At 42.4% G+C, this 16,013-nt stretch overlaps 1 protein-coding gene and 1 pseudogene across 11 annotated transcripts in view; one reads left to right on the plus strand and one right to left on the minus strand.

Moving 5' to 3' along the window:
• The first annotated feature begins 312 nt into the window (after window positions 1-312).
• The window catches only part of EZH2 (enhancer of zeste 2 polycomb repressive complex 2 subunit), a 77,749-nt gene continuing 62,048 nt past the window's right edge, over window positions 313-16,013 (plus strand). For 4 of the 11 annotated variants that reach the window (XM_074378955.1, XM_074378951.1, XM_074378958.1 and 1 more), the window contains exons 1-2: window positions 1,091-4,973; window positions 6,164-6,349. Coding sequence is in view for 1 of the 11 variants with exons in the window: in XM_074378959.1 (XP_074235060.1) it covers window positions 6,329-6,349 (21 nt within the window). In the remaining 10 variants the exon portion in view is untranslated. Of the gene's footprint in view, window positions 438-1,090; window positions 4,974-6,163; window positions 6,350-16,013 lie in introns of those variants that run through there. The other 7 variants (XM_039472929.2, XM_074378956.1, XM_074378952.1 and 4 more) reach the window with 3 other exon arrangements.
• LOC101052143 (small ribosomal subunit protein uS19 pseudogene) lies at window positions 5,322-5,756 on the minus strand (annotated as a pseudogene).

Genomic DNA, 16,013 nt, shown 5'->3' on the forward strand with positions numbered 1-16,013 from the left:
CGTCCCGGCCTGCCTGACCACCGCCTTCCTGAGAGGCGCCGTGTGTTCAGCGAAAGAACAAAGGGACTGGCGGCGGCGCTTCCACACTGCCAGCCGCGTCCCTCAGAGCGAGCTCCGCCGCCGCCCGCGCGCGCACGCGCCGCCAGCGCCCGCCCGCGAGCCCAGAGCGCCTTCTGCGTGGGGCTGGCTCGGCGCCTTCGAGCTCGGCGGGCCCTGTGATTGGACGGGCGCCCGCCTCGCGTCCCGCCAATCGGGGCGGCGCTTGATTGGGCTGGGGGGGCCAAATAAAAGCGATGGCGATTGGGCTGCCGCGTTTGGCGCTCGGTCCGGTCGCGTCGGACACCCGGTGGGACACAGAAGGCAGTGGAGCCCCGGCGGCGGCGGCGGCGCGCGAGAGCGACGCGCGGGAACGACGCGAGCCGGCGCGCGGGAAGAAGGTAACGCGCCCCTGCGGGCGGCCCGGCCGGCGGAGCTCCGGGAGTGCGAACCGGGCGGCGGCGGCGGCGCCAAGACCTCCCCGCCGCCGCTGTGCCGGTCCGGGGTATCGCCAGAGCGGGGCTGAGAGGGGCGCCGCGTTTGTAGGCGTGCGGGGGGTGGAGGGTGAGGGGAGACCCCCCCGGAAGGAGCTGTGAGCTTCGGGCTAGCCGGCGGTACCCCGCGAGTGCGGCAGCGCGGACCCCCAGAGCTGCGGGGCGGGGGGCGTGCGGGGGGCTCCTTTCCCGGTGCTCGCCCTGACCGGGGCGCCGGGGCTGGGGTCGGGGCGTTCCGGTGCCCAGTCCAGGGTGGCAGCCCGAGCCTCAAGTCTCCTTTGTGTGGCGCGGCCGCGGCGGGAGCGCACGGGTGGGACGGGACAGACACAAGTTGGTGGGACCCAGCCGCCGAGCCGGCACTCAGACAAAGGACGGACTGTGTCTCCGGAGGGCTCGGCGCGAGGGAAGGGGCACGACATCCCGGCCCGCCGGCGGTCGGGAGAGGGGCGTGGGGAGGCGCGGGCCGCGGCCGGGGTGGGCAGGGCTCGGCCCCCGCCTGGCGCACGCCCCCGGCCCCGGGCGCGCCGACCCCGGGCTGGGGCCGCGGCGGCTGCGGGACGGCGTTCGCGGCGGGGAACTCGGAGTAGCTTCGCCTGTGATGTTTCTCCAGGACGCAGCCCGAAACCCCCTTAGCTCCGGCGGTCCCGGGCTGCCTTCGCCGCCTGGTCTGGCTTTATGCTAAGTTTGAGGGAAGAGTCGAGCTGCTCTGCTCTCTCTTGATTGTGCTTTTGGAGTGCTTCCTGTTGAATTCCCACTTCATTGTGTACATCCCCTTCCACTCCCCCCAAAAATCTGTGCCACAGGGATAGTTTTGGGAAGCGGGAGGAATCGAGAAGCATGATCTTTTGGAAAACTTGGTGAACGCCTAGTGAGTTCCCACTTTCTGAAGAATCGTAATCCTTAAAAAAAAAAAAAAAAAAAAATTACAAGCTGTTTTGGCCAACTTGTGTGATACATCTGAGAATGGCGACAGGTGCTAACGAAATCAACTGTCATTCAGCCAACGATTATTCCCCAAATCCCAACGGGTTGAATGAGGATGAGGAGGTAGAAGTAGGTGATAGAATGCCTATGACAAATGTGCGTTTAGATTATATGGTTAGCAGTTTCTTATTAATTGGTCTTGTTTTCTGTGAACAATAGCTTTGGTGATTCAGAAAAGACTGGATGCAGAAATGTTTGTTGCCTAAGAAATTTAACGTGTGCTGTCCACAGTTAAACTTCCTTTATCACCCAGGATCTGTAAAATTTAAATTCATTTGGAAATAAAAATGTGTCTTTGCTATATACTTAAAGGCTTGTTTTTTATGTTTCAAGCAAGTCATTAGTTTTGTGGCGTTTTGATGTCACATAAAATAATATTTGATAAACCTTTGAAAAACACGAATGTTGTAGTTGAATGTAGCCTATAATTCTTGAGGTTTTGGAGTTTATTTTCTATTACTCTTCATAAGCATTAGCAACTAATTCATATTTAGGAATATGGATCGAGTGTGTAATCCTAACTTGTTGATTTGTAATTTTATTTGCAAGAAAAGTATATATATTTTAGATACTTTTGATATATTTTAGCTTCCCATTTATGGTCTCTAAAGTTAGGAATAGGTAGGATTCTAGTCATAGATATAAAGCATCTTGTTTTCTCTTTTTGGAGGTGTGCTGGGTTATGTAATATTTAAGATTTCCCAGAAACAGGGAAATAGCATCTTAAATTCTCGTTTTTGTGGAAAGTGAATATGTTCCAAGAAAAGAAGTTAGAAAAACATAGACGTTCTTCTGGTTGCACTGTCCTATCTGATAAAGATCTAATGTACATCTACTTCCTTGTGGTTTCATAAAAATGGAGACAAATGCAGTATAAATTTGTTACATATATTTTGGAGAGTGTTGACACCACTGTACAGTCATTCTAGGTGCTGGTCTAAGTGTTGAGACATAACAAAAAAGTAATGTTTATATTAGATACTAATAATTCTGTATTTAAAAAATCCGAATACTCCTGTTCCTTATGAGATGAGCTAGTTATGCAGATTTTTGGCAGAGATTCAGATATTTTAGGATAATTTTTTCTTTTTTGAGACAGAGCCTTGCTCTGTTGTCCAGGCTGGAGTGCAGGACCCATCTGTGCTCACTGCAGTCTCTGCCTTCTGGGTTTAAGCTATTTGCCTGCTTCAGCCTCCGGAGTAGCTGGGACTACAGGCATGTGCCACCATGCCAAGCTAATTTTTGTATTTTTAGCAGAGAGGGGGTTTCGCCATGTTGGCCAGGCTGATCTCGAACTCCTGACCTCAAGTGATCTGCCTGCCTCAGACTCCCAAAGTGCTAGGATTCCAGACATGAGCCACCACGTTTGGTCTAGGATAAAAATTTCTAACTTTTGCCCTTGCGTATTCTGTATTTGATAATTACTATTCTTTGTACTTGCCTTGAGATATTTTGGAAAACATCTCTGGGGAATTGGTTTAAAAATTCATCTTAAATTATTTTCTGGTACAACTTGAGAATGTATTTAGTCAGTTTAAGTAGCAGTGATTTAAAAAAAACACACTGTTAATCTAGTATAGTTAGAAAAAGTTCTGATACTTTGATACCTAGCTTTGCCTTGCACATATATATATATAAGTGAATATCTTTATGTTGGCCATTTAAAAATTTTAGGCAAATTTCTCCAAGTCATACTGGAATTTTTCCAGGATGTCTTTCTTCATTTGAGGTAGCATGCTTAAGGAGTGTGAATTTATTTTAATATTACCCTTTATATGAACAATGATTGAGAAAATTGATCTGCTTTTTAAAAACCAAGAAGAACAAATCCTCCAGTATAATGTATTCTGCAATTAATTAGAAATTATTTACGGATTAGCCTTGAAGTCTTTATATCAGTATAGATGACAAATTTTCTGTAAATCGTGATAGATTCTGTATGGGTAGGTGAAACCTTTGAGGGAGAGCGTAAGTGAAGAGCAGAAGTCCATTAAATTCAGAGAAAGCTTCATGGTCAGATGATACTTTACCTTCTGGAAGTTTTCCCTGAATTCCCAGACACTCTTGTGTTCCCACAGGTCTTGGATCATATTTTATTGTAGCATGACTCAATTATATTGTAATCACTTGTTTATGCATCCCTCTCTTCCCTACAGTCAAAGTGCCTCCCTGTAGGGCTTTTTTTTTTTTTTTTTTGTATACCTAGCACCTACATTGGTAGTTGCTAGAGAATAGGGGTTTTAAGTATAGTTAAATGAATTAAGGAAATAGAAAAAAGGTAGGGAAATAATTTGACAAAGGAATTTGCAAAGTCAACAGGATATATTAATATTCATGTCGTGAGGAGCTTAGAAGGGTATTTTTCTCCCTTTTTAAGAGGGAATGATTACAGAGAAAAATAGTTGTCAAGGTGAACAAATTCCAAGTTTTTCTAGTTATTTACTTTTGAAAACTAGGTATCTTTTAGGTGCAACTGTTACACTCAGGCAACTGGAGAGAACTTTATGAATCATCTGGATACTTAGTATCTACTTAATTTGATTAAATGTTGATATTGATGATCCCTTTACAAAAATAAAAGGAAGGAAAAGGGTGAGAGAGTAGTAGATCTTTTAATTGAAAAGTAATTTTGTTATAATTCATGAGTTCTTTATTGGAGTAAATTGAGGTAGGTTTTGGAGCTAAAACTGAAGGATGTAGTGACCATGTAATTGGATTGTTTATTGGGATGCTCCCCATCATTCTTTTAAAATGATTTAAATATGGATTAGCAAATTCAATGATACCTCCAAAGTTATAGCTGGTAAATTTCTAAGATGGCTGTACCATTCCATATCTTGCCATTGTTCCACTACTTGGTATAAAAGTATGACAAATGTGTGTATAGATTTATGGTTAACAGTATGTGTATAGATTTATGGTTAACAGTTTCTTATTAATTGGTCTTGTTTTCTGTTAACAATAGCAAGACAGAACAAGATCATAGTTCACTGCAGCCTTGAACTCCTGGGCTCAGGGGATCCTCCTGCCTCAGCCTCCTGAGTAACTGGTATTAACAGTGCACAACATTGTGCTGGCTAATCTTATTTTTTGTAGAGATGTGATCCTGCTTTGCTGCCAAGGTTGGTCTCAGACTCTTGGCCCCAAGCAATCCTCCTGTCTTGGCTTCCCAGAGTGTGGGGATTACAGCCTGAGCCACTGTGACTGACCCAGATATTTACTTTATTTGAGATGGAGTCTCGAAAGTTAATTCTTGTGCCTCAGCCTCCAGAGTATCTGGGACTGTAAGCGTTGCCCCACCATCCTCTGCTAATTTTTTTTTTTTTTTTTTTTTTTTGAGACAGATCTCACTCTCACCTAGTCTGGAGTGCAGTGGTGCCATCTTGGTTCACTGCAATCTCTGCCTCCTGGGTTCAAGCGATTCTCCTGCCTCAGCGTCCCGAGTAATTGGGATTACAGGTATGCACCACCATGCCTGTCTAATTTTTACATTTTTAGTAGAGATAGGATTTCAACATCTTGGCCAGGTTGGTCTCAAACTCCTTACCTCAGGCGATCCACCTGCCCTGGCTTCCAAAAAGTGCTAGGATTACAGACATGAGTCACTGCCTGGCCTTAGCTAATTTTTATAGGGTTAGTAGAGACTGGGTTTCACCATATTGGCCAGGCTAGTCTTGAACTCCTGACCTCAGGTGATTCGCCTGCCTCGGCCTCCCGAAGTGCTGGGGTTACTCTGTGTGTCTGGTCTGGATACTTTTTAAACATTTTTTTGGGGGGGAGAAATGTGTGCCTTTATTAGTGGAGCCACTACTTGAGGGTGATGAAGCGGGAGGAGTGGGTGGCCCCAGTGCCCTGCCGGCCGTGCTTCACAGGCTTGTAGGTGATGGGGAACTTGCCCAGGTAGTGGCCGATCATCTCTGGCTTGATCTCCACCTGGTGGAAGGTCTTGCTGTTGTAGACGCCCACGTGCTGCCCACCATCTTGGACCGAATGATCTTGTCCTGCTGGTGTGTCTTCACCACTTCCGGCTTCTCCATGGGCGGCGCTTCCTTGGCCTTAGGCAGACGCTTTGGCAGCTACTGCTACTTCCGCAGCAGGCCGGGGTTCAGCGGCCGCCGTTGGCGCGGACTGTGTAGCTACATCAGCTGCTTTGTAGGACATGTCCAGCAGCTGGTCCAGGTCCACGCTGCGGTAGGCGAACTTGCGGAAGGTCAGCTGCTGCTTCTCCTTTACCTCTGCCATCTTGCTGGATCCTTAGGAAAGACCATTTTAGTCCCCGCCTAGGCAGTTATCCAACATTTTTATATGAAAAAAAATTTTTTTGAGACCGGGATCTGGCTGTCTCCCAGGCTGGAGTGCAGATGCATGATCTCAGCTCACTGAAACCTCTGCCTCCTGGGCTAAAGCGATCCTCCTACCTCAGCCGTCCAAGTAGCTGGGACTACAGGTGCATGCTATCACACCTGGCTAATTTTTGTATTTTTTATAGAGACAGGGTTTTGCCATATTGCTGAGGCTGGTCTCAAACTCCTGAACTAAAGCAATCCGCCGACCTCAGCCTCCCCAAGTGCTGGGATCACAGGTGTGACCCACCGTACCCAGCTCTCGTTTTTAATTTTTGTAAAAATGACCCCATGTCTTATCAACAGGTGAATTAACAGAATGTGGTATATACACCAATGAAAACATAGAGGGAGTGAAAGAAGGACAAGAAAGGGATGAAATTCTGATATTTCAGCATTTCAGAAGGAAATTTCAAAATAAAATAAGACTTTCAAAATATTTCAGACATAAAAAGAAATTCTGATACATGGATGGACCCGGAGAATGTTATGGTGAGTGAAATAAGCCAGACACAACCTTTTGTACAAAAATACAATATTGTATGATTTCATTTGTATGAGGTAGCTAGAATAGGCAACTCTATGGAGACAGAAAGTATAATAGAGGTTACCAGGGCTATGAGGGGAAAGGTGAGTGGGGAATTATTATTTAATGATACAGAATTATTGTTTAAAATGGTGAAAAACTCTGGAGATGGATAATAGTGATCGTTGAACAATATTTTGAATATACTTAATGCTGTAGAATTGTACACTTAAAAATGGCAAATTTTACATTATACATAAATATATCTTTCCAGAATACAAAATTTAATAACATACCCTGAAAACCTTTACAGGTAAGGAAACTGTCTACAGGGGAGGAGTTAAGAATTTGCCCAGGATTATCCAGCGGTGAATTTGCAGTCAGGATCTAAACTTAGTTCTGTTTGACCCCATATTATCTACTCCGTTGTCTGTTCTGTGTTATCCGCTGGCTTTCTGGTTCATTAAAGATATGTCAGCTCCAAATGAGTTTATTTGAATCATTCAGAAAGTTACATTTAAAAGTTGGTAATTGGCTGGGCGCAGTGGCTCTTGCCTGTAATCCCAGCAGTTCGGGAGGCTGAGGTGGGTGGATCACCTGAGGTCGGAAGTTTGAGACCAGCCTGACCAACATGGAGAAACCCCGTCTCCACCAAAAATACAAAATTAGTTGGGCATGGTGGCGCATGCCTGTAATCCCAGCTACTGGGGAGGTTGAAGCAGGAGAATGGCTTGAACCTGGGAGGTGGAGGTTGCGGAGAGCTGAGATCGTGCCACTGTACTCCAGCCTGGGCAACAAGAATGAAACTCCTCTCAAAAAAAAAAAAAAAAAAAGTAATTGTAGTTTGATGGAAGGTACGGTGTGAAACCCTAGGCAGATGAAAGGTTATCTTTGAGGATTTCTTTCTCCACCAGAGTGACAATAGTACGCATTTGAGAGGGGAGGAGAGTAGAGTTCTAAGGGTGTGGTCTTTGGAAACTGTGTTGGAAAACAGTTTGTTCAAAGCCCTGAGCTACCAATTTGTGTCTGGGGTGTTACCCTCTTGATGTCTGAGCATCCATATCTATAAAATGTCAGGGATAATGATAATATCTGATAAGGTGGTTGTGAGGATTTAAGGAATTGGTACATGTGAAGTCCTTAGAACTGTACCTGACAGAAAGTGTTTGATAAATGATTTCTAGTTATTGTTATTGTACCAATGTTATTTGAAAGAGTTGGCCGGGCGCGGTGGCTCAAGCCTGTAATCCCAGCACTTTGGGAGGCCGAGGCGGGTGGATCACAAGGTCAAGAGATCGAGACCATCCCGGTCAACATAGTGAAACCCCGTCTCTACTAAAAATACAAAAAATTAGCTGGGCATGGTGGCGCGTGCCTGTAATCCCAGCTACTCAGGAGGCTGAGGCAGGAGAATTGCCTGAACCCAGGAGGCGGAGGTTGCGGTGAGCCGAGATCACACCATTGCACTCCAGCCTGGGTAACAAGAGTGAAACTCAGTCTCAAAAAAAAAAAAAAAGAGTTGATGTACTTTCTCATGAATGGAACCAAAAACATTTCTCAAGTTAAAATTATGTGCTTAGGACTGGTAGTTAGGAAAATGGTACCACACATGTTTTATCTATTTCAATTTAGAAATGTCTGTTGATTTAATAAGTAATATATGTTCAATTTAATTTATGGAAACAATTTAGACATTTATAAAATGAAGGTGTTATTGATCCCCATTATCTCATTCCCTGCCTATAACAGTTTGGTGTATATTCTTCCCCAAATTTTCAAATGTATTCATATATGAATATGTATTTTTACATTTATTTTATAAAAACGGGACCAAGTTATTTGGTTATAACATATTTTTTTTTTTAAGGTCAATACAGAGAGATCTATTTTATTAAAAAATAATGTTCCTTTAGGGCTCACTGTGCTTGATACTATTCTAAGTCATTGTTTTATATAGATACTGTAATATCAAGAGATAAATTAGTTAACAAGTAGTTAGTGGTAGAGGAAGGATTTTAATTTGGGCACGTTAGCTTCAAAGTCCTGATCTCTCAGTCAGGGATCATTTTTTGTAAGGCCCACAAGGTAACGTTAACATTTTAAAAAGAGCTGTAAAACAACACCATCCCACTCCCTTCAAGAATATATAAGGGAGACTAGATGTTGCCTGCGAAGCCTAAAATAATTAGCATGTGGCCCTTTCAGAGAAAGTTTGCTGCCCCCTGCCCTAAGGCATCCAGCTGTACCTCTTCTGTAAGTGGGATGCGTAGTATTCCAGTTTATGAATGTGCATTACACAACAAACCAATTCATTGTGATTGACACTTTCTCTACTGAAAAGAAGTGAACATCCTTATGTATCTGAACATTTGTGTGACAATTTTCTATAGAGTTGGCTGCTTTAAGATTATGGACACCAAAAAATAAAACAACAAAAAAAGATTATGAACATTTCTAGTTTTAATAGGTATTGTCAAATTATATTAATTTTTAGTTAAAACAACTGCTGTATTGAAGTATAATTTACATACAATAAAAAGCATACATTTGAAGGGTATGATTCGAGGAGTTTTGACAAATGTATGCACCTGCATCACTACCTTGATCAAGATCTATGATAGTTGCCATCATCTCTGAGTCTTTTCATGCTCCTTTACAGTCATTCTCTCAACTTTTTTTTTTTTTTTTTAGACAGGTTCTTGCTTTGTTGTCCAGACAGGAGTGCAGTGGTGAGATCTCGGCTCACTGCAACCTTGACCTCCTTAATCAAACCTGTCACCTCAGCCTCTCTAAGTAGCTAGGACCACAGGCATGTACCACCATACCCAGCTACCTTATTACTATTTTTTGTAGAGATGGGATCTTCCTGTGTTGACCAGGCTGGTCACCAACTCCTGGGCTCAAGCAGTTCTCCTGCCTTGGCCTCCTAAAATGTTGGGATTGCAGGTGTCAGCCATGACACCCCGCTTGTAGTATTCTACTGGAGGAGTATACTACAGTTTTTAAATTTGTTTACCCAGGGATGGACACATAGGACTGTTTTCAGTTATTGATAAAGCTGCTATGATCATTTCTATGTCTTTCCTGGACATGTTTTAGTGGTAAATATTGATTTTACCATATAAGAAACTGTTAAACTCTTTTCCAAAATAGTTGTGCCATTTTACATTGAAAGTTACAGTTGTAATTGTGCAGGAGTTACAGTTTCTCCACATTTTCATTGACACTTCGTGTTGCCAGTCTTAAATTTTGGCTATTAAATGAGTTCTAAGTATCTCATTGTGGGTTTGTGTTTCTCAGATGATCAATGATGTTGGATCATCTTTTCATATGCTTATTGGCCATGTGTATCCTTTTTTTTTTTATTCAAGTCTTTTGTTCATTTAAAAAATTGGATTGGTTGAGTGGTACGAGGTCTTTATATGCGCTGGGTACATAGTCACATTATCTCTCAGATTGTGTTGCAAATATTTTATCCTTAATTTTTGTTTGATTTTATGTATTTTTAACAATATAATGATCAAGTTAAAACTTCAATATGGGAAGCATAATCAGATAAATTATGTGAAAACATTTTTCTTAATTCAAATCAGTTAGTGTAACAATGTTATGCGTTTGCAGAAACATGTAAACTAAAAGGATATTATTCATATACTGTTAGGTGTGGCATGAAAAATTTTTTTTATTAAGCTAAATATTTTTAAAATGATCCATATTTAGTAATTCTCTTCATTTTGCATAATTCAAACCTTGTCATTTATTAGTGAGTTAAACCTTAAATTTTTTCTTAAAAGGATAAATGAGAATATTAAATGTGAAAAGTAACCTCAGTCTTAGAATATGGCGTGTAGAAATGATGATTGCCAAACAGCCTATTTTGACAATTGAGTAAATGTTTTTATTATAGAAACAGATGGCTTATCAGAGCATATATACTTGATTTCTATACACTATTTTATTTTTGTAAAGTACCAGTTCTTTCTTCTGCTCAACACCTAATTTGCCCTGACAATAAATTTTTAGTTTTTCTTCAATATACAAGTAATACATAACTTTTCCTTTTCCCTGTTTAACAAAGAAAAGCTATATAAAGCAAGCCGTTGACCTCCATTGGGTGGTATTTACCACCTCTGTAGGTGGTCGTGGCATTGCCCACTTCAATCTTCTCATGCCTGTGGATTCAACTTGACAAACTCCTGAAGGTAGCATTCCAAGTAGTCCATAGAACAGCCCAAACTCTCTGAATTAGTATTATCTCTGGTGGTTTTCTTTCTTTCTTTGAGACGGGGTTTTGCTCTGCCACCAAATCTGGAGTACACTGACACAGTCGTGGCTCACTACAACCCCCACCTCCTGGGCTGAAGTAATCCTCCGACCTCAGTCTCTTGAATAGCTGGAACCACAGGCACATGCCACCGTGCCCAGCTAATTTTTTGTATTTCGGTAGAGACGGAGTTTCACCATGTGGCCCAGGCTGGTCTCAGATTACTAAGCTCAAGCGATCCTCCCACCTTGGCCTCCCAAAGTATTGGGATTACACGCCTGGGCTGCTGTGTGCCCAGCTCTGGTAGTTTTCTTATGTCTTTCTCCTGTTGATCTCACTTTGTTTTTTACTACAGGAAGTTTCACGTGGAGATTCTGTGCCTGTCCTGTTTCTGGAATATCTTCCTTATTTCAGCATCTCAAGATGCTGTTTAGCTTGTGGCTTGAAAAAGCACCCCCTCCCATCCCAATCAAATTAGGCAGTTTCTTTCCTGCTTAGAAAGAAGTACCATAACATGTGTATTACTCTTTTGTCTTTTTCTCTCTCCTTCTTCCCCCCTTTTTTGGGAGACGGAGTCTTGTTTTTTTTTTTTTTTTTGAGACGGAGTTTCGCTCTTGTTACCCAGGCTGGAGTGCAATGGCGCGATCCCGGCTCACCGCAACCTCCGCCTCCTGGGTTCAGGCAATTCTCCTGCCTCAGCCTCCTGAGTAGCTGGGATTACAGGCACGTGCCACCATGCCCAGCTAATTTTTTGTATTTTTAGTAGAGACGGGGTTTCACCATGTTGACCACGTTGGTCTCGATCTCCTGACCTCGTGATCCACCCGCCTCGGCCTCCCAAAGTGCTGGGATTACAGGCTTGAGCCACCGCGCCCGGCCGACGGAGTCTTGTTTTGTTGCCAGGCTGGAGTGTGGTGGCTCCATCTCGGCTTGCTGCAACCTTTGACTCCCTGGTTCTAGGGATTCTCCTTTTCCAGCCTCTTGAGTAGCTGGGATTACAGGCACGTGCCACCACGCCCAGCTAATTTTTGTATTTTGGTAGAGACGGGGTTTCACCATGTTGGCCAGGATGGTCTCCATCTCCTGACCTTGTGGTCCGCCTTCTTGGCCTTCCAAAGTGCTGGGATTACAGGTGTGAGCCACCATGCCTGGCCTCTTCCCTTCACTTTAGCTTCTTTTTATTTGTATGTAGGGCAGAGCTTAAAAAAGGCTTTTTGTACATTGTAAGTACTAATAAAATATTTGTGAAGTTGATTTGGGACTTGGGAAACCTCTTTTCTGTAAGCAATTCAGTAATTATTTAAGTACTACCCTCACCCAGTGTACTATGTTAGCTGCTGTCATGATATTGATCACTATAACATTTTAATGTATATCCTTGGTAGACTGTTGTTCAAAGTCAGAAAACTTGAGAAACTGAGGCAAGAAAAGCCCCCCCAAAACATGAAATGATGATTCTGCAAATTGAACTTACAATGATGTTTCTTTTTCTTTCATTTTTTTTTTTTTTTTAATGGTACACAGGATTTCACTCTGTTGCCCAGAGTGGAGTGGAGTGGCGTGATCATAGCTTACTGTATTCTCGAACCCCTGGGTTCAAGGGATCTTCTCTGTCTCAGTCCCCCAAGTAGCTGGGACTATAGACATGAGACATGATGTGGGGCTAATTTTTTTATTTTTTATTTCTTGTAGAGATGGGGTCTTGTATGTTGCCCAGAGTGGCCTGCCACTCTGTCCTCTCAGAGCTGTGGGATTATAGGCTTGAATCAGATCCCAGTGATCTTTATCTCAGCTGCATTCATATGGGCTAAATTCATAGTATATATCAAGATGTCTCCAGGAAGTTAAAAAAAAAAGGTATCAGATAATACGGCATGACTACTTTATCTATTTTAGTGCCATAGTTTTTGATACTAAGGACTACAGAAGTGCTTTAAGCAAATGACAAAAATCTAAGACAACTAGACAGTTAATTGTTCTTAAACAGTGAAATAGTTTCAGTCATAATTAAAGAAGCTTTTCTATTTTTTGATGTCATAGCCTATAGTGAAATTTCATATATTCTATATGTATATATACGAGTACCTCCCTACCAAATGCCTGCACGTAATAGAACTACTGTTTGCTGAGAACCTGCCTTGTGCCTAACATACATGTAGTTTCTAAATCATTTTACCTTTTTTAAAAATTGTAAAAAGCACATGTTAAATTTATCACTTTTACCATTTTAAAATGTAAAATATATCGGTAGTGTTAAATACATTAACATTGTTGCACAGCAGATCTCTAGAACTTTTTCATCTTGCAGAACTGAAATTTTGTACCCATTGAGCATTAATTCCTACTTTTCCTTTACCCCAAATTCCTGGCAACCACCTTTCTACTTTCGGTTTCTATGATTTTTGACTATTTTAGATACTTACATGCATGGGATTAAACAGTATTTGCCCCTTTGTGATTAGCTTATTTTGCTTAGCATAATGTCATTGAGGTCCATCCTTATAGCATGTGACAGTTTTTTTCTTTAAAGGCTGTATACTGTTTCATTGTATGTACAGACCACATTTTAAAATCCGTCTATCTGTTGGTGGACATTTGGGTTGCTTGGTGATTTGGTGATCCACTATTCATGGTTAGCCAAGAGTAATATGCAGTAAATGTTGGTGTACAAATATCTCTTTGAGATCTTGCTTTGAATTCTTTTGGATATACAGTTGCCCATTAAACAACATAGGTTTGAACTATGTGGATCCATCTGTAAGTGGAGTTTTTCAACCAACCACAGATAGAAAATATACTATTTGGCTGGACACGGTGGCTGATTCCTGTAATTCCAGCACTTGGGAGGCTGGCGTGGGAGGATCATTTGAGGCCAGGAGTTGGAGACCAGCCTGGACAACATAGTGAGACCTCATCTCTACAAAAAATACAAAAATTAGCTAGGGGTGGTGGTGTGCGCCTGTAGTTTCAGCTTCTCAGGAGGCTGAGGCAGGAGGATTGCTTGAGCCTGGAAGGTCAAGGCTGCCGCGAGCTGTTATTCGTGCCACTGCACTCCAGCCAGGACAACAGAACAAGAACCCATCTTAAAAAAGAGAGAGAGAAAAAAAAAATACACTATTTGTGGAGTGTGAAACTTGTATATAGGGTGGGTCGATTTTTTGTGTGTGTATTTGGGTTCCATAGGTCAGATTTTGGGGTTTGAGTATGTCCAGAAGTGTGATTGCTGGGTCATATGGTAGGTCTATTTTTAATTTTTTGAGTAACCTCAGTACTGTTTTCCATAATGGCTGTGAAAGTTTTACAGCCCCACCCACAGTACACAAGGGTTTCAATGTCTGCATTCTTGCCAACACTTGTTATTTTCTCTGCATCCTTGCCAAAACTTGTTTTTTTGGTAGTGGCCAACATAATGGGTGTGAGGTGCCATCTAATTGTGGTTTTGATTTACATTAGCAATGTTAAGTATCCTCCATGTTTATTGGCCCCAAATATTTTACTTTTGAATTTTTTGAAAACTGTGCATTTTAATTATGTAAAAGTCAATACCATGCATCCTTTTTTACATGGGAAAAGTAAAATTTGTCCTTTGGAATATTACAAAAGATTCTAATAAGGTGAACTTTTTTTCCTTTTGAGACAGGGTCTCACTCTCTTACCCAGGCTGGAGTGCAGTGGTGTATTCTCGGCTTATTGTGGCCTCTGCCTCCTGGGTTCAAGTGATTCTCCCTCTTCAGCCTCCCAAGTAGCTGGTGTTACAGGCATGTGCCATCACATCCGGCTAATTTTTGTATTTTTAGTAGAGACGGGGTTTCACCAAGGTGGGCAAGCTGGTAATAAGATGAACTTTGTACTTTTTTTTTTTTTTTTTTTTTTGGAGACAGAGTCTCACTCTGTCATCTAGGCTGGAGTGCAGTGGCTCGATGATGGCTCACTGCAGCCTTGACTTCCTGGACTCAGGTGATCCTCCCACCTCAGCCTCCCAAGTAGCTGGGATTACAGGTGTGCACAACCACCCTCAGCTAATTTTTGTATTTTTTGTAGAGATGTGGTTTTGTCATGTTGCTAGGGGTAGTCTACAAGTCCTAGGTTCAAGTGATCTCCCACCTTGCAGTCCCAAAGTGCTGGTATTATAGGCATGAGCCACTGCATCTGGCTAGAACTTTATACTTTTTAAACAGTGTGTTGATCTACCATTAGATAGGAAGAAACTGTACCATCCTTACTCATAAAGTTCTGATCTAAAATGTGTTAAAGTCATTTAATAGTGTAAGCAAAATTGGCAAATTATTTGTAATTGGGCTACTTTGAAAATTATTTATGGGTCAGAAAAAGTTGGAAAATACTTTTCTAGAGTAATCGAGGAGGCCCTGTAGATGGTAGAAATGTTGCTTCAACTGGCACAGAGGAAGAAAGTGAGTTGTGCCACTTAACCCCTTAAGTAATTTTGTCTCTGACGTATATTTGCCTGAAATAGAGAGCTCAAGTTATGCCATATAGATTCTTTTTTAAAAATAGAGACAGGGCCTCATTATCTTGCCCATGCTGGTCTCAAACTCCTGGACTCAAGTGATCCTTTCACGTTGGCCTCCCAAAGTGCTGGGATTACAGGCATGAGTCATCATGCCAGACCTCCCACCAGTAGTTTGATGTTGTACAGAGAGTGGTAGGCTCTAGGTGAGGCTCTGCCATTACGCTGGTTGTATTTCCTTGGGAAGTAGCTTTTGTGGATCTCCTCCTTATTGTAAGATGAATGAGATTAACAAACAATGGAACAGCTTGTGTTTGTTAAGTACGTACTGTGTGCCTGCACAGAGGATACCTTCATTTTGCAGATGAAGTAATTAGTAAATAACTTGCACAGGTTTCTACAGCTAGTGGGCCTTTAAAGAATAGGCTTTTATGGCCAAGTGCATTGGCTCATGCCAGTAATCCCAGCACCTTGAGAGTCTGAGGCGGAAAGATTGCTTGAGTCCAGGAGTTCAAGACCAGCCTGGACAACAAAGAAAAGTCCCCATTTCTACAAAAAATTAGCTGCATATGGTGGTGTGGGCCTGCTGTAGTCCCAGCTACATGGGAGGGTGAGGTGAGAGGATCATTTGAGCCTAGAGCAGGTAGAGGCTGCAGTGAGCCGTGTTTGTACCACTGCACTCCAGCCTGTGTGACAGAGTGAGACTGTGTCTCCGAAAAAATAAAAATAAAAATGGGCTTTTGCTGCCTATAGGGTCCTTTTTAGTGCAAATGCTGGGATTCTAAACACTTGATTTCTGTTATCCAGGTAAAATTATTTCTCTGGAGAGTTTGATTACCATCACAGGTGATGGTATGATTCTCCCTAGCTGGCATTTAATCCAGTGATTATATGCCTC

The sequence above is a fragment of the Saimiri boliviensis genome, chromosome 10, assembly GCF_048565385.1.
Source record: "Saimiri boliviensis isolate mSaiBol1 chromosome 10, mSaiBol1.pri, whole genome shotgun sequence".
Lineage (NCBI taxonomy): Eukaryota > Metazoa > Chordata > Mammalia > Primates > Cebidae > Saimiri > Saimiri boliviensis.